The 23,660-nt window shown below is 41.4% G+C and overlaps 1 protein-coding gene across 1 annotated transcript; it reads right to left on the reverse strand.

The window, feature by feature from the left end:
* Positions 1–2,134: 2,134 nt before the first annotated feature.
* rx3 (retinal homeobox gene 3) lies at positions 2,135–22,467 on the reverse strand. Its single transcript, XM_073063924.1, has 3 exons — positions 21,713–22,467; positions 20,828–21,069; positions 2,135–2,998 (listed from the first exon to the last, which is right to left on the reverse strand). Exons 1-3 carry the CDS (start codon positions 21,981–21,983, stop codon positions 2,546–2,548), a joined length of 966 nt encoding a protein of 321 aa, XP_072920025.1. The 5' UTR covers positions 21,984–22,467; the 3' UTR covers positions 2,135–2,545.
* Between the last annotated feature and the right edge of the window lie 1,193 nt (positions 22,468–23,660).

The raw sequence follows: 23,660 nt of genomic DNA on the forward strand, positions 1-23,660 counted from the left end.
AAGACTTCAGCCATGATGTTAGGAAGGCAGGTGAGATGTTGACCTTAATTGCAAAAGGGGTGGAGTATAAATGTAGAAAACCCTTGCCACGGGGCCTTGAAGAGACCATATCTGAAATACTTCAGTAAGTTTTAGTCCCCATGTTTAAGGAAGGATATCCTTGTTCACTGGGATGATTCCTGGTTTGAAGGAGGAAAACGTTAGGCCTATACCCACCCAGGATAGGGGACAGCCATCTTACTGAATCCAATAGGATTCTGAGGAGTCTAAAGAAGAAGCAGACTGAAGGGTGTTTCCTTTGCGGAGGAATTAATGACTCAAATATAGTTTCAGAATAAGAAGTTGTTTCATTCAAGACATGGATGATGAGGAATTTCTTCTGCCAAAAGACTGAAGGTCTTTGGAATTCTTGTTGTCTTGAGCAATGACCATAAAGTTCCATTCCATGGAATGAAGGGTTGGTAGAGGTGGACAAAATGTTAAGAGCGGTTAGAGTAGCCAGAGATTATATTCCAGGACAGAAATGGGGAGGGGGGGGGGGGGGGATGTCAGAGGCAGGTTTTCTTTACACCGAGTGGTAGGTGTGTGGAACACACTGACAGGGTAGTGATAGAGGTGGAATTATTAGGGACATCTAAGAGACTCTTGGAAAGATACATGGATGTAAGAAAATGGAGGGAAAGGTTAGACTGATCTTGGAGTAGGCTAAAAGGTTGGCTTAACATTGCAGTCACATTCTACGTTTGATGTTCTCGGATTCTAGTCTCATCCAGCTTCAGGGGAAATGTCTCTACAAGATCTAGCTAGATTTTTGGACTTTAAGGAAGTCAAAATTTATGGGCAATAGACAGAACAAAAGTGGTGTTGAGGCCAAAGTGAGATCAACTATGATCTTATTAAACAGCAAACCAAGTCTACTGCTCCTATCGTATATGTACTTATGCTCCATAAGTGCTGTTGATTCAAACTGTTGGTTCCTCTATTGGTGTTTCCAACTACTACATGGATACCTACTTGGAGAGCAACACTCACAAAATGCTGGAGGAACTCAGCATGTCAGACAACATTTATAGAAATGACTAAACAGCTGGCGTTTCAGGCCAAGATCCTTTATCAGGACTGAAAGGGAAGTGGGAAGATACCAGAATAAAAAGGTGGGAGGAAGGGAAGGAGGACTAGGTAGAAGGTGGTAGGTTGCCAAGTGGGTTGGAAAGGTAAAGGGTTGGTGAAGAAGGAATCTGATACCAGAGGAGACTGGACCATAGAAGAACGGGAAGGAGGGGTACTAGTGTGAAGTGAGAGGCAGGTGAAGAGAAGAGATAGGAGGCCAGAGTGGGGAATAGAAGAAAAGAGAAGGGGGAGGGAAAAAAATTACCGGAAGGAGAAATCTATGTTCATGCCATCAGGTTGGAGGCTAGTTAGATAATTATTTGATCTTGGTTACATATCTGTGGAATCAAATTTGAGCAAACTCTTCAAGTGAAGAATGAAGAGGGAACCCAAGGTAATCAATGTAACAAAAACATGCTACGTGATTCTGGCTTCTTCCCCCTTCCTTTCCAGTCCAGATGATGAGTCTCAGCTCAAAATGTCAATTGTTTATTCACCTTCAGAGATGCTGCCTGACCTTCTGAGTTCCTCCACGATTTTGTGTGCATAACAAAAAAAAAATGCACTTCTAAAAATTTAGAAATACCTCAAATCCATTATTACTGATGAAGTAATACACAGAAAATGGTTGAGAAATTCAGTTGGTCGAGCAACATCTATGCAGAGGAATAATTGGTCAATAATTTGGGCCAAAACCTATCATGAGTCGTGATGAAAGGTCTTGGCCCAAAATAGCAAGGGTTTATTCATTGTCATTGATGCTGCCTGAACTGCTGAGTTGCTCCAGCATTTTTTATGTTTTACTCTGGATTTCCAGCATCTGCAGAGCCTCTTGCGTTTTTACTGATGGAGTTTTCTTTTTAAAGTGACCTAATTGGAAGAATAATTTCATAGCTTCAGCAAGTCACTGCAAGTGTAGTTAGAGTAATCCAAAAAGTCCAAGTCAAAAATCTAACAAAATTTAAAGCATAAAGTACTGTACATCTATATTTTTTCCAAAATTTAAAACTTTAATGTTCTATTTTTAATTAAGGTTCCATTCACTTGCAGAAAAGATAATTTGCTAAAAAGTTGGCTCAGATTTTCTTTCTTATTTGTGAATCTTTCTACAATAAAATGCATATTTTAACAGGGTATTGATATAAAATGTACAAAAATATTAACAGTGGTTTAAACCATTAATTTGTAACTTATCTGACATTCGCTTAGGAAACTACAGACCACGAGAAACTCAAAATTATTGCATCTACAACAAATACATAGTTAGCAACAGATGTACAAAAATAAAAACAGATTAATTAAAATTCTGAGGAATAACGCAGAAAGATTATGCTTCTTTGACATTTAATAACAGCTTTATACATTCAAATTTTAAAATTCTAATCAGCACTTTAAACAATAGTAGAGGATCATTAAAAGACCTCTGCAATCTGCCTCAGATGGTCTGCCAGCTTTTCCCAATGAACTGGATGTGTTCTTTGGCCTTCATTCTGAGGGAGGCTATGCTGGAGTGTCTCTGTTCTGCATCTTCCAGAGGAAATTTGTCCACATAGGGGGTCCCACACTGAAAGGTGGGGGGAGTGATGCCGCCCATAGGTTGCAAGGTATGCCCTAAGGCTGGGGAGTTTAGAAAAGGCGGAGGGGTATAACTGCCCTGCAAGCCCTGTGTTGTGGTGGCCATGAAACCTGGGAGGTTCTGTAATGCAGTTGTGCTGGACATTGGTGAAGTGAGCCAAGGATCCATTGATAAGTTACTGTTCAGACTGCCTATGGCTGAAGACTGTGATGATCTGTTGAAGGATAGCATTGGCGAATCCTGCAATTTCATGGCACTGGTTTCCAACTTCTCTTGCCGCCTCCACTTGGCTCTTCTGTTTTGAAACCACACCTGAAACAAGAGTATATTAGTTTGACAGTTATATAAAACATGGGAATTGTAAGGTCTTTGACCTCGAGACCTGGCAACGGATTGTGTGGACTGCTGAAAGAATCATTGGTTTCCCTCACCCACGATCCCCTCCCCATCCAGGACGTATACCAGAATCGCCACATTCGCAGAGACATCAGCTCTATCAAGGACCCACCCTCAACCCACTATCCCCACCCCCCCCCAACCCATCTGGCCCACAATCTTTTTGACCTCTTACCGTCAGGCAAAAGTTACCACAGTATCAGAACAAGAACAAGGACTGTTAGGCTGGATAACTGCTTCTTCCCCCAGGCTATGAGACTTCTGAACACCCTGTTACCTACCCAGTACACATTAGTTATGACAGCACTAGTAACAGTATAATACTGTTGTATATGTAACTATATATCATATATGCACTATGTCAACTTGTACATCTGGAGAATATTATTTATTATCTGTTAATATTATTATGTTAATATTATTTTATGAACTGTATGTGATAAATATAATTTTTGCACCTTGGTCACAGAGGAATAATGTTTCATTTAGCTCTGTACATGTGTATGGTTGAATGACAATAAACTTGAACTTGAAAATTCATACCAACTGGTTTGCCAGTTTTTCTGACATGGAACAATTGACTGTTGATGTGTGCACTACCCAGCTGACAATTTCACTTTTACTTCCTGGCTCACAATATTTAGTTTAATTGCTATCAATGATCAGTTAATTCAGCAATTCCCGTGGCTTCCCGTGGAATGAGGTATACAGTCATGCACATATTCAGCAAGCAATCTTACAAGATGGAGTTGAAGTCAAATGGCCTTCCAGTCTCACCAATATGTACTTTTCGACATGGTGATAGAGGTCCGGAATACACAACTCTTCTCGGTGCCACTTTCCTTTGCCTTTTTCTAATCGTGTCCTCACTTTTTGCTATTAAGTTGACACTACATTTTTGGCAAATTTGTCTTAGCTTTTTCGTTTAAGCTGCCACTGAATGGCACAATAAGTGTTCTAGCTGGAGGTTAACTTTGCTGTGTGCACTCCATTCCTTTCTCAATTATGTGTATATATTGGTGAGACTGGATGGCCATTGAAGATCACCATAGCGGAAGATAAGAGCACCTTAAAAAACTTGAGAGCAGGACGAAGTGGGATCACTGAACAACGTCTACCATATTCATGTAGACCAAGGTTTGATGAGGCCAACATCCTTGGCCAGGAAGCAGATGCCTACAAGAGAACGATTAGGGAACCACTAGAGATGGAGCATGAGGGGGACCTAAATGTAGGTTCCAAGAGTGTAGAGATAGCTCCAGTCTGAGTTCTATAAGGTTTATTTGTTTTGTGACTATCTTGAGGTTGTATATAGTATACATACAGTACTTTGATAATAAATGTACTTTGAACTATGTAGGAACATTCTCAGATTTGGCTTCCTCAGAAAATGGCCTCCATTTCGCATCTGCTTCGGGGTGCCATGAAATTTGATGTTAACCAACAGGTCCTGGTAGCGTAGCTGTTAATACGATGCTCTTACATCTCGAGGTATTAAATTCAGAGTTCAATTCTGGCACTGTCTGTCAGGAGCTTGAATGCCCTCCCTGTGAATGGGTGGGTTTCCATCGGATGCTCCGGTTTCCTCCCACTGTCCAAAGTAGGTTAATTAGTCATTGTAAATTGTCCTGTGATTGGGCTAGCATGGGTTGCTGAGTGGCGTGGTGCAGAATTAGCCTTAATATTAGCAGTATACATCATGAAATGTATCGTTATACAGCAGCAATACATAATAAAAAGTAGTGAGGTCGTGTTCAGGGGTTCAACGCTCATTCAGAAATTAGATGGCAGATGGGAAGAAGCTGTTCCTGAATCGTTGAGTGTGTGTCTTCAGTATCTCCTAACTGATGGAAGCAATGAGAAGAGGGCAGGTCCTGGGTGATAGGGTCTAGGTCGTTGGGACAGTGGGGGACTGATCTGAGCTCTACCTCTTTAAATAAAGAAGTTCCAACAGAGATGAAGCTCTGGTGCAGACCGGAGGCTAATTATCGCTCACATTAACCCATCCTTCTCAAAGGAACACTTCAGCTCCAACAGGGTACTACTTGTGTAAAGAGCACATAGAGCACTACAGCACAGAAACAGGCCCTTCAGCCCATCTAGTGCATGCCAGCACACTTAAACTGCCTACTCCCATCGACCAGCACATGGACCATAGCCCTCCATACCCCTCCCATCCATGTACTTAGAAATTTGGTTAAATGCTGAAATCAAACATGTATCCACCACTTCTACTATTCTACCTCACTCCACAATTACATCACCCTCCAGGTGAAGGTGTTTCCCTTCATGTTTCCCTGAAACATTTCACCTTTCACTCTTAACCCATGACCTCCAGTTTTAGTCTCACCCAGCATCAGTGGTAAATGCTTGCCTGCGTTAACTTTGTCAATACCCCTCATATGGAGGAAGAGGGGCATGTGGGAGACTATTTCTTGACAACATTCCATAAGCAATGTCAGAATGACATTTTGGCATGGATTAGATGGGCCAAAGGGCCTGTTTCTATGCTGCAGTGTTCTATGACTCTAAGGCTATGACAACTTCAGTTATCAAGCAAATATAGATAACTGCTTTTGTGCACGTTCAGCATGGAGTTGTTGACTAAGCATTACCCCGATAAAGCCCTCCACACCATTACGCTGGTCTACAAGATGTGCTGCCACAAGAAAGCAGAATCCAAAGAGCCCCACCATCCAGGCCATGCCCACTTCTCACTACTGCGTTCGAGCAGGAGGCACAGAGCTCATGTCCTGAACCACTGGATTCTGGGACAGTTATTATCCTACAACCATCAGGCTCTTGAACCACTGTGGATAACTTCAATCACCACAACCCTGAACTGATTCTACAACAGCTAGAGCCACTTTGAGAGACTCTTTACAGCTCACGTTCTCAGTATTATTTTTAATTCGTGAAACCACTTGGTATCCTTGGCCACGCAAGTCTAGGGAACACACACTGCGGTCCTGCCAAACCCGTGAGATTGAGATGGCTCTTCCACCCCAAACCTCAGTTTATGTGGATGCTGTGTAATTTGCTACCCTGTTACAACTCAGTGCCAAGAAATAACAGACGAGTAAAGGAATGATATTTATAAATCTTAACTTAAAGGGTTAATAAAGAAAAGTAAAAAACAGAAAGAGTCCATTATAATTAAACAGTCAAATTTGCACAAGTTGGAGCTCAATTCTTCCAAAAGTCAGACATATTCACTGATCCTCCTTACACCCCGGCACCTTGCCCTGTTGAATCATGATCCCCCACCAGGTCAAATCCTACGACCTGTTCTCTCGAGCATCTTCTCTCTTCATATTCTGCCAAACAAATGACCCAGCTCACACCGGTGTCAAGCACCCAACACAAAAACACACTCCCCCTTCTCCTGAAACACGTTCCAAATCCCCGTCATCAGCTCCATTGGGATCCCTGTTGCTCCAAAAACTTCTGCCCGCAGAAGTAGGAAAGGGGTTCTGTGCTTGCACTGTGCCAGCGTCTGGCCCCTTCAGACTCTATCAATCTGTCTTTTAATGTCATTAGAACACTGCCACTCATCCAGCATTTGAGAGGTCTGCTCGGCCCACGGCTCATACTCCTCTTCCCCGTCGGGGGTGAGCGCTTTTCCCGAGAACGTTCTGAGCCCGACAATAACTGGGGGCACTTTGCCAACTATTCACCAGGGAGGCAAGGGCCAATACCAACTCAGAATGCTGACCCCTCGCTAGAGGACTCATCAGACCTTTCAGACCACTCCTTCCCCTCGCTCTGCAGAAACAAGAGCAACTTGTCTTTACAGTCTCCGCCTCCAGCCATGGGAAACTCTGCTTCCAATTCGGCACCCTCGCCTATATTTGCACAGTCAGTCTTCTTTTGCACGTTGGCTGAGTCTTTATATATAATATTTTCCTGAATTCTATTGTATTTCTTTATTTTCCTGTAAATGCCCACAAGAAAATGAATCTCAAGGTAATATATAATGATATAAACTGTATGTAAATTTACTTCGAGCTTTGAATTTTAATGTTATTTGCACAGTTTGTCTTTTGCACACTGGTTGCCAGTCTTTATGTATAATTTTACATATTCTATTGTATTTCTTTATCTTCCTGTAAATTCTTGCAAGATTCCTGCTCCTGTGTGTAAGGAGTTTGTACATTCTCCCCCGTGACTGTATGGGTTTCCACCAGGTGCTCCAGTTTCTTCCCACAGTCCAAAGACATTTTGAAGGTTAATTGGTCATTGTAACTTGTCCGTTCTTAAACTATGGCTAAATTGAGGGATTGCAGGCGGTGAGGCTCGAAGGGCTGGAAGGGCCTGTTCTGTGCTGTATCTCAATAAATAACTAATGAACCTCAGGGTAGTATATGATGACATATACGTACTTGGCTATTAAATTTACTTTGAACTTTCAAAGATCCTTTACCAACCTGCCTCACTACACAAAACCATACTGTTGCAAATAAATGCCCAAAATAAAACCTTGGAAAACAAGAACACTTTCCACTGCTCAAAGAAGACAGACACTGATGATTAAAACCAGTGTACCATCAAAACCTTTGCCATCTGAGGTACAGTGAAATCAAAGGTCAAGACCTCAAACCCAATACAAAGTTTATGAGCAGCAAACAAAATGCTGGAGGAACTCAGCAGGTCAGGCAGCATCTGTGGAGGGCAATAAACAGTCAATGCTTCAGGTCAAGACCCTTCGTCAGGACTGGAAAAGAAAGGGGGAACAAACCAGAATTAGGAGGCGGGGATGGATGATGGAAAGGATTACAAACAGGCAAGTGACAGACGTAACCGGGTGAAGGGGAAGGTTGGTGGGTGGGGTGGGGGGGGGGGGGTGAAGCAAGAAACAGAGAGGATAGGTTGAATAAGTAAAGGGCTGAAGAAGGAGGAATCTGATAGGAGAGAAGCATGGACCATAGGAGAAACAGAAGGAGGAGGGGCACCAGTGGGAAATGACAAGCAGGGGAAGAAGAGTAAGAGGGGAGCCAGAATAAGGAATGGAAAAGGGGAGAAGGGGAGATGAGAGGAAGTACCAGAAGTTAAAGAAATTGCTGTTCACACCATTAGGTTGAGAGATTCCCAGCACTTTGTGTATGTTATATATATATATGCAAGACTTTCTATCTTGTTTGGTCCTAAACTTGTCTTGTATCTAGTTTATGATCTATCATGCAACACTGAGATGATTGCCCTCTATGCTTCAGTGACATGTATTACCTTCTGCAAAAACTCAAAAGCACCAGTGCACTGGTTGTAATTCATTAGTGGAATGGATAGACAAACGTTAGCATCTTCTCCCAGGAAAGGCACCCCATGGATCGAAAGGGTTAATGGATGAGAAGTATTTCGATGGCTCTGGGCCTGTACTCACTAGAGTTTAGAAGACTGAGAAGGAACTCATTGAATCCGATCGAATATAGTGTGGATGTGGAGAGGACATTTCCATTAGTGGGAGAGTTTAGGACCAGAGGGCTCAGCTTCAGAACAAAAGGACATGCCTTTAGAACAGAGATTAGGAGGAATTTCTTTAGACAGAGTGTTGTGAATCTGTGGCATTTATTACCATAGGAGGCCAAGTCATTGGGTATATTTAAAGCAGAGGTTGATAGGTTCTTGATTAGTAAGGATGTCAAAGATCATGGAGAGAAAGTTCAAAGTAAAATTTATTTTCAGAGAACAGACATGCCATCACATACAACCCTGAGATTCTTTTTCCTGTGGGCATACCCAGCAAATCTCTAGAACAGTAACTGTAAGCAGGATCAATGAACAACAAACTGTGCAAATGCAAATATAAATCAATAGCAATAAATAACGAGAGCATGAAATAACAAGATTGAGTACTTGAAGTGAGATCATTGGATGTAGGAACACCAGAAATAAAATGAGTGGAGTTGTCCTCTTTTGTTCAGGAGCCTGATAGTTGAAGGGTAGGAATTGTTCTTGAACCTGGTGGTGTGAGTCCTGAGGCTCTCGTACCTTCTACCTGATGACAATGACAAGAGCATGGCCTGGGTGGTGAGGATCTTTGATGATGGATGCTGATTTTCTATGATAATGTTTCATGTAGATGTGCTTAATGCTTGGGAGTGCTTTACCTGTGATGTACTGGGCTGAATCGACTACCTTTTGAGAATTTTTCACTCAAAGGCATTGGTGTTCCCACACCAGGCTGTAATGCAGTCAGTTGATACACTTTCCACCACATATTTATAGAAGTTTGTCACGGTTTTTGATGACATGCCAAATCTCTGCAGACCGCTAAGGAAGTAAAGGCACTGTCGTGCTTTCTTTGCAATTGCATTTATATGATGGGTCCAGGACAGGTCCTTTGAGATAGTAACACCCAAGAATTTAAAGTTACTGACCCCCTCCACCCCCGATCCTCCAATGATTACTGGCTCATGGACCTCTGGTTTCCCTCTCCTAAAGTCTACAGTTTGTTGCTTGGTTTTGCTGACATTGAGTGAGAACTCGTTGTTATGAAACCACACAGTCAAATTTTCCAATCTACCTCCTGTATGCTGATTCATCACAACCTTTGATATGTCCCACAACGGTGGTGTCATCAGCAAACTTGAATATAGTAGGAGAAACAAGCAAGTTTATTTGTATAGCACTTTTCAAACACAAGCCAGCTCAAAGTGCTTTACATAGAACAAGATATAAAAAAATCAAATTTCAGACAATATACAAAATAAAATCACACAAAAACAGATATGATAAATAGAAGTTACAGTGCAGGAGATTCTAGTTAAAAGCAACAGCGAAAAGAGAAGTTTTAAGCCTCGGTTTAAAAGAGCTTAAAGTTGGGCAGACTTCAGATCCTCTGGAAGGTTATGCCAGATATGGCGAGCATAGCAATTAGGAGCTGATTTACAATGTTTAGTTTTGACCCTGGGGATGGTAAGCACACCCACCCCAGACAACCTGAGAGCTCGGGAAGGTTCATAATGCAGCAGGAGATCGGAGATGTGTTTTGGCCCTCGACTATTCAGTGTAATATTAGTGTAAACCAGTAGTAATACTTTGAAGTCAGTCCCCCGATGGACAGGAAGCCTGTGTAGTGATCTGAGAACTGGAGTGATATGATCTACCTTCAGGGTCTCAGCAGCATTCTGAATGAGCTGCAGCTGTCTCAGGGATTTTTGGTTTTACAACGACCTGTGAAAACACCATTACAGTAGTCAAACCTACTAAAAATAAATGCACGGATGAGTATTTCTAGATCTTGCTGAGGCATAAGTCCTTTAACTCTTGCTATATTTTTAAGATGGTAGTAGGCCAAGTTTATAATTGTCCTAATATGGCGGTTGAATTTTAAGTCAGAGTCCATCACAACACCAAGGTTTCTGGCAACACACACAAAATGCTGGTGGAACGCAGCAGGCCAGGCAGCATCTATAGGGAGAAGCGCTGTCGACGTTTCGGACGAAGGGTCTCGGCCCGAAACGTCGACAGCGCTTCTCCCTGTAGATGCTGCCTGGCCTGCTGCGTTCCACCAGCATTTGTGTGTGTTACTTGAATTTCCAGCATCTGCAGATTTCTTCGTGTTTACCAAGGTTTCTGGCTTGGCTTGTGGTCTGTAACGACAGGGATTCTAAGTGAGCACTGACTTCTAATCGTACTTTTTTGACACCAAAAACAATTATTTCAGTTTTCTCTTTGTTTAACTGGAGGAAATTTTGGCTCATCCAATCAGTGATTAATTCAATACATTTTTTAGTGATTGTATGGGACCATAGTCACTTGATGACACTTTGTACAAATCTGAGTGTCATTGGCATATTTAAGGCAGATATTTTGTTGCTGTCTATAGTTTGAGCTAGAAGAAACATGTATATGTTGAACAGAGGAGGCTCTAGTATAGACCCTTGAGGCACTCCACATATCATTTTTGTTCACTCAGATACACAGCTACCAATCGATACAAAATAGTCCCTGTCCTGTAAATAGGATTTAAACCACTTTAGGACTGTACCAAAAAGTCCCACCCAGTTTTCCAGTCTGTCCAGTAATATGCCGTGGTCAACTGTGTCAAAAGCAGCTCTCAGATCCAGTAAAACCAAAACTGAACTTTTATCATCATCATGGTTTAAGCGGATGTCATTTAAAACCTGGACCAAAACGGTCTCAGTGCTATGGTGTTGTCAAAATCCAGACTGGACAACATCCAACCAGTTGCTTAGTGCCAAGAAGCTCTTAAGTTGCTGATAAACAACCTTTTTAATGATTTTACTTAAGCATGATAAGTTTGATATAGCCTGTAGCTATTAATTACTGAGACATCTTGGTTCTTTTTTAAAAAGAGGCTGAAGAACTAGTTTTCAGTGTTTTTGGGAAGTAGCCTGATGGAAGAGAAACGTTGCAGGATGTTTAGTGCCATGCAATTAAGAATATATTTTTTTTAAAAGGTTGTAGGTAAAAGGTCAAGAAAATAGGGGGAAGATTTCAGGTGTAGCACAATTTCTTCTGAAGTTTTATAGTTAACTAAATTAGTTCTAAGTGAATGAAAGGATGACACTGACTTCTGACCCGATGCAGAGACACTGACAGCATGTCAAATTTTCTGAATTTTGACAGTAAGAAAGAATGCAAGGTCATTACATGACTTTGTAGATAGAAGTTCAGGCACTACTGATACGAGGTTGTAAGCCTATCAATTGTAGCAAATAAGACACGTGCATTATTATTGTGAAAGGGGTTGAGAGGGAAAATAAATCAGACAGGATTGAATGACAAAGTAGACTCCAGAATGAATGGCCTACTCTATGATTCCTTTTATGGTCTTATTGTCTAATTGTCTTATTGTCATGATGAAAGCCACTGGTCCAGAATCTTTTGGAATAGGAATTCTCATGTTCCTAATGTTTGGAATGTTGCTGGAATTGGAAACTGATAACCAAAGATCTGGGACTTTACTGAACAACATAGCCTTCCATTATCTTTTAAAAAGTAGAGAAAGAAATAGAGAAATGGCAGAGAAGGAAGTGGTGACAACCATAGACTCCACAACCACGAAAACTCACAAATGCTCGATTGTCTTAGGAGGATGAAGAAATGTGGCATGTCCGCATTGACCCTATCAATTTTTATTGATGTACATAGAAAATATTCTATCTGGATGCATAACTGCTTGGTATGGGAACTGCTCTGCAGGTGAACACAAGAAACTGCAGGAAGTTGTGGACACAGCTCAGCACATCACGGAAATCAGCCTCCTTTTCCATGGAATCTGTCAATACTTCTCACTGCCTCGGTAAAACAACCAGCATCAAAGACCCCACCATCCCTGGACATATTCTCTTCTCCCTTCTTCCACCAAGCAGAAGATACAAAAGTTCCTAGTATGATAATGTTTACTCTCAACCTCAATCTACCTTGCTATGATCTTGCACCTTATTGTCTATGATCTTGCACTTTCTCTGTAGACGTTACACTTTATTCTGCATTATTGTCTTACCTTGTACTGTTATGTGTGCTGAACAAACCAGATGGAAATGGGGTCCAGAGCTACCCCCCCCCCCCCCCGCAGGAACTATGCTGCTAATGAGAGAGAGAGAGATGCAGAACAGAGGTAAAGGCATCTGCTACAGATAAGGGAGAGAGAGATGACTGATTTATGTATTATGGTTTCTTCACTGATTATTTACCTTTTGCTAAAAGGATGTTTCTTTGCTCATTAACATTCTTGCTGAGACAGCACTGAGTGGACTAGTTTGATGGACATGGTCATGTTGAGTTGAGGGATGGCTGATACCCCATCAATGGGGATAAAAAGACAGGTCTGGGGAGACACCCTCAGACACACCAGTGGACACTGACCGAGTGTTGTGAACCCACAGAAAGGTGGGGGCTTAGAGGACCGAATCAGATCAGTCAATAAAGCTCACAGTGTTACAGCAGGGCCGATGGGGGCTTGTGCGTGTCCACTCATGCCAGAGTGACGAGCCCAACATGGAAGAACGGTCTGGCCGAGAACGGAGGGGTCATAACCGAATGACCACATCAGTACAACGGAACAAGAAGACAACGGAAGGTTTGCCTGCTGCAGCTGCTCATCTCTCGCTCACTCTCTCTCTCTCTCTCTCCAACATTGCAACACAACAACAACTACCTCAGCATGAACTGAACTCTATATTCTCTTATGACTATTCATTTACCCCTAGACTTTGATAGAGCTTGTTTTTTACTGTTGATAATTATTCCTACACTTCTGTTTTTATTATTGCTAACCTGTTTTATATGTATATTTGCATTTTTGATACTGTATTGTTTAGTTTACTAATAAACACCTTTAGTTACAGTACCACCAGACTCCAATGTATCATTCCATTTCTGCTGGTCTGTTAACCCAGTTACGGCGTACGTAACAGTACTACCTCAACGTAATGATCTGATCTGTGGAAAACTGTGCAAGACACGTTTTCCACTGTATGTGAGGATAATAACTCAATTCAAATTAGTGCCAGATCAGATGTAGAGCAAAGAATGGAGAGGGAGTGAAGGAATGGGTGAAGAGAGAAGTGTGATGAGAAAAGGCAAGCAATGAAAGCATTCACATCTGAAGTTTTAATTTTCTGTGGAAAATTTAAATAATTTAACAGCAGTGATGTAACGATTGTTTAGAGCTTAGAGAGATTGACGGCTATCTGCCAGATGAGTGATGTCAAATAGCACTACACTTGGTGTTGAATACTAGAGGGCATATAGTACCTGTATATCTATGAAGGGAGAGAAAATTTAAAGAGGAGATGCAGGGCAAGTTTTACTTTTACACAGAGTGGTAGATGCCTGGAATGCACCACCAGGAGTGGCAGTAAAAGCAGCATTCAAGAGGCTTTTAGAGGGGTACATGAATATGCAGGTAATTAATGGGAATGGATCATCTATACCAGCAACCAAGGTTCAATTCTCGCTGCTGGCTGTAAGGAGTTTGTACGTTCTCCCCATGGTCGCATGTGTTTCCTCGGGTGCTCCAGTTTCCTCCCACAGTTCAAAGATGTACCGATTGGTAGGTTAATTGGCCATTTTAAATTGCCCTGTGATTAGGCAGCAGCACTGAAATCAGTGGGGTGGGGGGTGTTTGCTGGGTAGTGCGGTTTGTATCTTGATAAGAAGGATTTGTTTAATTTTTATCCATGCACAATAGAAAATATTCTATCTGGATTAGTATGGAAACTGCTTTCCAGGTGACCACAAGAAATTGCAGAGAGTTGTGGACACAGCTCAGCACAGAGGTTATGGGCTGTAAGGCCTGTTCAAGAGCTCTACTGCTCTATGTTCTAATTCAAAACTCATAGAAGTGTTTACACATTAATTATGTCCTGTACCTTAAACTCATCTTTCACTTCCCCAACTAATTTTGTCCTATTATTTTAGACCCACGTTACTTTAAATGGTCAAATAAAACACTTGTGCCAATTTGAATAAAATAATGAATGGTCAAACTTTTGAACATAGAACATTACAAGACAGTACTGGCCCTTCGGCACAATACTGTACCGACCTTTGAACCTACTATAAAATCAAACCCCCCCACAGAGCCCTCCAGTTTTCTGTCATCCATGTGCCACTTTACAAGTGTTGGCTCTGCTACACAGACTTGCCATTTCTTTCTTCTTCTAGTTGAGTTTTCCAGACCACACCCTCCTCCCCACCTGGATGACTTAGGCAAAGTTCGATCCATGAAGCCTCACTGAATTTCAGGCATGTTGTTGGAAAGAAGTTTACTACATTTGAAACTATTCCATTTAACACCTTCTTTAAATTGCAGAGAACATGTCCAGTATAATTGTCAGTCTTCAATCTGCATTTACACAATCTGCCTTTAATCTGTTTGTAATGTAATCCTCTGAGGATTGTCACCTTGGCGTGGTAGAGAGGCTTGTGAGCTCCCGATATCACAAGAGCGATAATGTCTAGAGTTTAGCTGTCTAGCACTTGGGTGCTAGTAAGGTCATGGTAAGGTCAAGGAGGGGGCTCCAGACAAAGACCAATCCAACGAAGACCTCAATGGTGAAGCTGCCAAAAGATGACGATGCATCACAATGGCAATGAAGGTGGAGGAAAGGTCCTCAGTCACCTTGCATTCCATGCCACCGGACCCGGACCCTGACCTGTCAACGACAGTGTGGTGGCTGTGCATGTATCAGCCTCCCAAATTCAACAAACTCACTGCATGTGTTCTCCATTAAGAGAGTAACCTCTTTGGACATCATACTCTAACTTGGTCAGCTCCATCATAGACACAGACATAGACATAGAATAGTACAGCACATTACAGGCCCTTCGGCCCACAATGTTGTGCAGACCCACAAACCCTGCCTCCCATATAACCCCCACCTTAAATTCCTCCATATTATTATATTCTATATCATTCTATTATAGGCACTAGCCTCCATAGCATCCAGGACATCTTCAAGGAGCAGTGCCTCAAAAAGTCAGCATCCATCATTAAGGACCCCCGTCACCCAGGTTATCCCTTGTTCTCATTGCAACCATCAGGAAGGAGGTAAAGAAGACGGAAGGCACACTCAAAGATTCAGGAACAGCTTCTTCCCCTGTGCCATCAGATTTCTGAATGGACATTGAACCCATGAACACTATCTCACTACTTTTGTTTTAAATTTCTATTATTGCACTTACTTAATTTAACCATAATATACATACTTATTGTAATTCACAGATTTCCTATTACATATTGCATTGTATTGCTGCTGCAAAGGCAACAAGTTTCATAACACATGCCAATGATATTAAACTTGATTCTATTCGAGTGATCACATTACTAATGCCTAGTGAAGTTAATGAGCAACATTTTGGAATATTAATGGAATGAATATTAGTGCAGGAGAGAGGTCCTCAGATAAAAGTTCAGCCATGATCTTAGAGAAAGGCTGTGCAAAAGTGAATGACCAAATAATCCACATATATTTTTGTGCTGTTCCTTGCAGAGGACTATAGACTCAGGCAGCTCCATCATGGGCACTAGCATCCCCACTATCGACGACATCGTCAAAAAGGTGATGCCTCAAAAAGGTGGCATCCATCAGTATGGATCCCCATCAACCAGAACATACTCACTTCTAATTACTACCATCAGAGAGAAGGTACAAACACTCAACATTTTACAAACAGCTTCTTCAGTTCCTTCATCTCACTATTTTATTTTTTTTTGCACTACTAACTTTATTATATTGGGTGATGGGATTGGAGATACGTCTCTAATTAAGGAGAAAGGTAAGACACTCCTTCCCTCCGCTAGCCTGCAAGTCACCCTTGGGCAAGGTGTAGCACCTGCTTAGCCCCCCCAACACCCCCCCCCCCCAGGATCAGGGTCACATGAAGCCATGGGAACAGATGATGGATGGTTATATTGGCAGCTGGTCCTATCACAAGTCTGGTTATGCAGCCACTGACACCAAGCAGACAATCTCTGAAGAGTATTGATAATGGCAGGGGTCACCCTGTTTTGTAAAGACACTGCCCAGAAGAAGGCAATGGCAGACCACTTCTGTGGAAAAAATTGCCAAGAGTAATCATGGTCATGTCATATGACACATGAATGAATACATACATACACACTTACATAGGTATGACATTACTTATGTGTCAGAATTATTCATAAAATTTAATGAAGTTAGTCTTCAATTGCAAGGAAATTATGTGAGTTTTTTTTAAAGTCGTATCAGTTGTCTCCACTTTGCTGCCTAGGTAAAATCTATTTAAGTGCAAATTTGTCCAGTGTGACCGTTTCAAATTTCTGAGCCTGGAAACGAGTAAAGTATAGTGCATGATGATCTTCTATAATACTATGCCCACCTGGGACAGCTGCATAAAGATGTGGCAAAGAGATTTCAGGATCTTCCCTCAATCCAAATTCCAGATTGGGCAAAAAAATCCAGTCCTGAACATTTGTAATGAGAAATTAACAGGAAGGGTGGAGGAAGAACTGATCTCTCTACAAAATGACTTTGAGCTCAAGTTGAGGTTCAAAAAAACATCATACTAAGACTTTCATTGCAGAGAGAAATCACTGAACACTATCCTGCACTGTGGAAAAAGATCAAAATGTTCTTTATTGCCTTTCTAACATCATACTTAGCAGAGCACAATTTCAATGCAAACACCCAACTTCTTTCAGTGCAATGAAACAGACTATAAATTACTGAACATGGGGATCTGAGACTCCATCTGAGGGACGTTCAGCCTGATGTTGAGAAACTGATATTCTGATATAAACTGAGAAACTCACTGAAAGGTGAAAAAGCAATGAAGTAGTGAATAGTTGGACTACTAATGCATGCTCTAAAATTGTTGAAGGAAATTATTTTTACTGTATTTAAATAATTTTTGTTGTAGCTTTAAATGGATTTGATTAGTTCTTGCAATTCTTTGAGAATTTTCAGTTCCTCTTTTCTTTCACTGTGCTTCACAAATCAAAATTCTTTATAGCTTTTTATGTAATGGCCAGAAAGGGAGATGAGGGCACTGGAGATGTGGTCTGGAGACAAGGGAGAACCACACGAGAAGGCCAAGAGCTGGACTTGGTTGTCAGAGGCTATTTGAGGCACACAGCATGAGGAGCATTTTTAGGTAGTGGGAACTTGTCCCCACGACCACTCCTCAGCTTGACAACCTTGAATTGTTTAATGGATACATAATATTATAGTAATTTTTATGCTGCCATAATGCAATGAATTTCATGGCATATGATAATAAACCTGATTCTGATTAAACTTACTCAATGACAATGCATTTCATTTAAAAACATGAAATGATGTACAGCAGATAGTGGCAAAGGTCTTTTACTGATTTTGATCCCAGCAAATAAAACAATTGGATCATGACACTTGTGTTTGTTCTGTGTGACTTAAATTGGTTATGACAGATACACAAGTAAAAAGTGAGATTTGAGCTAAAGACTCGGATTAAATGATTAGAAGGTTTCTTCACAATTTCAGTTTTACTGAATGGTAAAATTCCTCCCATGCCCTAGAGTTCAAGTTCTCTCCCCTCCTTCCTGCCAAAGTCTACTTCGTAACCTCTTAGCCTGGAATCATATTTTAAGCAGAAAAGCCTCTATATTAAATTGTTGAAATGCTTTTTCTTGAATAAAACTCAGATAAGAAATAGATCTGGTAGCTCCATCATGGGCACAAGCCTTCCCATAATTGGGGACATCTTCAAAATATGATGCTTCAAGAAGTCTGCGTCCACCATTAAAGACCCTTACCATCCATGACATGCCCTCTACACGCTCAACATTATAGGGACGGCTTCTTCACTTCACCATCAGATTTTTGAGTAGTGCATGAATCCACCATCCATACTATTTATTTTTATGTATTTATTATATAAAATATATACTTATGTATTGTATATACTTATATATATCTCCTTTTATAACTTATAGCAAATTTTATGTATTGCACAGTACTGCGGCCACAAATTTCACAACATATATCAAGATAATATATCTGATTGCGATTTCGAGTTGAAGTTTTTTTGATGAAGGGGGTGAGGGAGATTGCCGATTGCTGTCACGATTTATTTCGCCTACTAGTTTGCCTTGAAAGTGCATTAACAAAAACACCGTAGGAAACCAAGGTACTTATTAAGTTGTGCGGTTTAAGTGAAAGAGAACACGACCTTTTAATTAAACAGAATGTTTCCTTTGCAAGAATGTCACAAGGCTTTACCCCCATTCCAAAATTCATCGCCGAGTGCAGAGCGATAGAATTATATTAATTTGTTCAATTTCGATTCCTCAAATGTATAGCATCAAGCGTGTTTAATGATAAACAGTTTTAAAATGCCCTGCAAATCAACTTTCAATTAAAACGATTTTATTAAATTGTTTACGGAAGTGCTAATTGGTTGAATTCTCTGTACAACTCTTTGCTGGGTACTGAATTTTCAACGTGAAAATGTAAACCATTAATTACTTTCGGTGTTATGAGCTGTACATAGGTCCACTTTCCTCTCCTATCAGATTCCTTCTACTCCAGCCCTTTACCTTTCCCGCCCCCCTGCCGTCACCTGTCACCTTCTATCCACCCTTCTTTTCCCTCCCTCACTTTTTATTCTGCCGTCTTCCTTCTTCCCTTCCCGGGTCTCGGCCCGAACGTTGCCTGTTCATTCATTTCGATTGATGCTGCCTGACTTGCTGAGTTCCTCCAGCATTTTGTGTGTTATTGCTTCAAAATGTTACTGACTGTAACTAGCAAAGCGTTCCACCAACGACCCCCTCCCATGAGATAAGACTACATAATTATTTACGATATTTCAGAATCATTGACTTTGAGGTTGAGAATGATTCATAATGAACACTAAATGTTTCAGGCACGCGTGATTATAAACTTGCCAAGTTGCACACACAGATTTTCGTTTACCAATTCAAACAGGACTTTCGTTGAAGGAATGTGCTTTAACTGCTCCTAATGTGCCGTTCTTCCACTTACGCGGGAGGGTTAATAATTTATTTCTCGTTGACACGCTACTGTGCCAAAAAGTGAAAATATGAAAGCAAAATCTATAGAATTGGGTACAAAGTGGTCCGACGTGTTCTTCCAATACTCTGGTCAACCTCCCTGGCATTCTTAAAATATAGCGTCACTGATCGTTCAGGTTTGGACACCTTATGATTACAAGTCAATCTATATTGCATGACAATAGGTTGTTCGCGCCGACCATCAAACACCCATATTTTACAGAATACAAAAATGCATTCTTCTGGGTTGATAAATCGCGTTTTCAAACAATGAAGCAGCTCTTTTCTAACTACCTGATGGGGCCCTCCGGTTTAGGAAAGGCAATCTGTAAGTAAACCACTGGCTTGCTGGCAAAGTTCAGTTCATCCTTTATTCAAGAAAAAAAAATCCCAGCGAACCTAACTCATCCCTTGAATGCGTAGGTCGGTTGGCGAGTTTACAGTAAGAAACCTGGGCGATCGAACGAAAATAAATATTGACATTTGAAATGGTACAATTAAAAGAATCCTGGTGAAAATAATAAATATATCTGTGCTTCAAAGATCAATTTGAACTCTTATCTCACGATCTGTAAAAAAATTCTAACACTAACTTTTGAAAAAGAGAACAGCGGATTCGAAAACTTGATATTGTCATTACCGATATATTATAATTTTATATTGAAACATTTACTCAGAGTTCATGAGGTAAATTAATAACGGAATGTGGTGAATGGCTGAGTATCACAAGGTTGAACATGACCATTAGATATAGGAACAGAATTAGGCCATTCAGCCCATCGAGTCTGCCCCGCCATTCCCTCGTGGCTGATTTATTACCCTTCTCAACCCGATTCCTCTGCCTTCTCCCCGTAGCTTTAACTCCCTGACTAATCAAGAACTTGGCAATCTCCACTTTAAATATACCCAATGAGCTGACCTCCACAGCCAACTGTGGCAATGAATTCCACAGATTCACTACCATCTGCCGAAAGAAACTCTTCCTCGTGTCTGTTCTATATAGCCGTCCTTCTACTCTGAAACAGTACCTTTGGTCCTAGACTTCCCCACTATTGGAAGCATCCTCTCCACGTCCGCTGAATCTAGGCCTTTGAATATTTGATAGGTTTCAATGAAATCATTCTTCTAAACTCCTGTGAGTACAGGCCCAGAACTATCAAACGCTCCGCATGCGTTATAACTGGCCTATAATTTCCTATAATGACCAGAACACAGAGCAATAGGAGGTAACAGAGCCTCACCTGCACCCGAACCTCGGGCAGATTGACTTTCATGGCCAGCTCCTCTCTGCTGTACACGTCTGGGTAATGGGATTTCTCAAAAGCCCTCTCCAGCTCGTGAAGCTGGTACGTGGTGAATGTTGTCCGGTTTCTCCTGTGCTTCTTTTTGGGCTGTTCCTCGTCCGATAAGTTATGTTCATGTTGCCTGGTTTTCACTATGTCTGGCCGGAGACCTTCCCCGTTGCTGTTCGTACAGAAGTGATCTTTAAAAAAAAGCAAATTACACGGTTACCTATTTACTTAAAAGTCCGTCATGGACGTTGCAAGAGCCGGCTTCAAAAGGTAGACGTTTGGGCGTGGGGCTAGTAACTCCATCCCATTAAAAAGCCCAGAGCAGCAGAATCTCCAAGGTCCTCATCCCTGGGAGAGGAAGGAACTTCGAAGATGGGCTACAATTGGGGACAACTTGAAAAACTGGCCCAAGACTAAGGATTCTAGCGAGCTGTATTTGGCGGCCTACGCCCCCGTAGGGGTGGTGGGTTTAAGTACGTATTTATTTATAGCACATTGTACAATTACAGCAGGGACTGAAGATAATGGAACCGTTAACCGCCTCCTGTTTCGCATCGTTAATAGCAAACAGTTTCGTTAAGAAGGAACGAAATCAGGGTTTATTATCAGTGACATATGTCGTGAGTTTTGTAATTGGTTGGAAATAAAAGTGAGCGTTTCCTACTGAATAAAACTTTCATTGCTACCAAGTAATCATACAATTTGACGAGTTTTACCCAAGTAGGAATTTAATTGTTGCGTTTATATTAACAAAACGTGTTGGGGCCAATGGCATTGGTGAAGCTAATTTAACTTGAATAGAAAATATTTGATAGGAGCAAAACACTTTATTACCGTCAAAACGTTCTGAGTTCTCTTGTTCATGTTTTGAGTTTGACGCTCTGTTACAACAATCCCGGCCGGTGCCTTTTACCCCTTCTTCTGCAATCCTGGAGTTCCTGCTGGAAGGGAAGGTTGAACGGGGAGCCGGCTCATCTTTGGTAAATCCCAAAATCGCGTCTATACTGTGCACCCTGGAAGACGCGGTGCCCGTACTCCTTCCCAAGCTTCCAAATGGTGACAAACCTTCGTCCATCCCGGTACAGCCCGCGCACAGGAAACGCATGGATTATTGTCTGATACTAGTAACTTTAACAGTCCTTCAATAATTAAAACCTAAGCCTTTTTAATCTTCAAATGATCACTAATTCTTCTTTAATATCCCGTCTCCTTTCAATTCTTCTGCGAGGGAGAATATTGCCGCGATGTTAGTTGACTCCTTTAGCCGAGAGTCCTCTAATTAGTATATTTTGGAAAAGTAGGTGGCTAAATAGCAGAGGAAATGTAATGGAGATATATACACCGCAAATGTAGGAACTGTGGTTACAAAAGAGCACGTTTGGAGGACGAGACGTCCGCTCTTTCACCGTTCTAGCACGCACAGCCTTCAGAGTTTAAGTAATGACTCACTGCCATCCATTCAACACTTCTTTCCCTCAAATACCTAGGAGCTTCCTACGAGGCGTGTTCGGGTTTCCAAACGGCGGAGACCGTCCTAGTAAAGACTTCGAACCGCTCGGGTAGCGAATTCGGACCTCTTGCTTGCACTTCTGGGGAGCCTGTGGCGAAACTGTTCCTTATAAATCTTGGAGCAATCTTTGTGTATCCCAGCTGCCGCTGGATGAAAGGATGAGGGGGTGGAGCGGGTGGGGATTAGAACAGAGTTTGTTCAAACAGAACAAGACCGGACAATTGCACATCCATCCTAAACCCACAGATTACCGATGTGAGGTTTACTTAAAACATAAATTATAGCTCAATCCTTTAATAAACTTAGTGGTTTTTCATTGTGCAATGAAAGAAGCTGTTCTGTTTCATAACTACATGGCAACTCTAAATAAATGTATTATCAATGTCCATCTTCAGGGACCCCCGGCACCGAGGCCGTGCTTCCTTCTTGTCGCTGCCCTCGGGAAGGACGTACAAGAGCCTGAAGTCCCACACCACCACTTCAGGAACAGTTCAGGCTCTTGAATCAGCGTGAACAATTTCAATCATCCACAGCACTGAACTGACTGCACAACTTATGCACTCACTTTAAGGACTCCACAACTCGTATTCTCGATATTTATTACTTATTCGTATATATATTTCCTCTCAGCTCAAAATGGTAAAACCTCGGTACGCTGGTGATGTTTAGTATTGTGGCTTACTAGAGGTTTGCATAAATATTGCTGTGCAGGCCTAATTGTTTAATGTTATTATGACCTTGGGATGATAGCAGTTAAAGATATTACTAGTAGGACAATGTATCCTCTGTTCATGTTCCATAGTCTTTCAATTCCCTATTTTAATTCAGCATATTTCTGGTGTTTTTCACTTACTGATTTCTGTATGTTTTGTGTGCTTGGAATGGCTGCATCTATTAGGTAAGTTGGTCTTGCTCGTTTATCCTGTAATATATTAGGACAGTTATTGTGGATTGACATGTCTGTAATAATGGAGACTTTGTAATATAATTTGTAGGACTGTGATTCTAAAACTGGATCAGGCTTGTATTTATATTAAGGTATGGTGTCTCTTATGAGTTTACATGTTAAAGCAAGATTTTGGCGAGTGACGTATGATACTTATTCGTGCCTGTGCACGGTATCCGATTGAGTTAAACTGCCGTAGGATCCTGTAATACTTTGAATTGTTTCTGGATTCTCTTGGCATTTTCTGTATTTATCATCTTGAATTTGTTGGTCCTTTATTACGTATTTTTGGTGTGTGCGTGTGTACACACACGAACTTCTTGGTC

This window comes from Hemitrygon akajei, chromosome 13 (genome assembly GCF_048418815.1).
Source record: "Hemitrygon akajei chromosome 13, sHemAka1.3, whole genome shotgun sequence".
NCBI lineage: Eukaryota > Metazoa > Chordata > Chondrichthyes > Myliobatiformes > Dasyatidae > Hemitrygon > Hemitrygon akajei.

Excerpts from the sequence above, each read along its gene's own strand:
- rx3 (XM_073063924.1), bottom strand. The coding sequence starts at position 21,983 with ATGCGTTTCCTGTGCGCGGGCTGTACCGGGATGGACGAAGGTTTGTCA. Across the intron at positions 21,070-21,712 it reads GAACTCAGAACGTTTTGACG|ATCACTTCTGTACGAACAGC; the intron begins GTAATAAAGTGT and ends TTTTTTTTAAAG. Across the intron at positions 2,999-20,827 it reads TGCCCGAGGTTCGGGTGCAG|GTGTGGTTTCAAAACAGAAG; the intron begins GTGAGGCTCTGT and ends CTCTTGTTTCAG.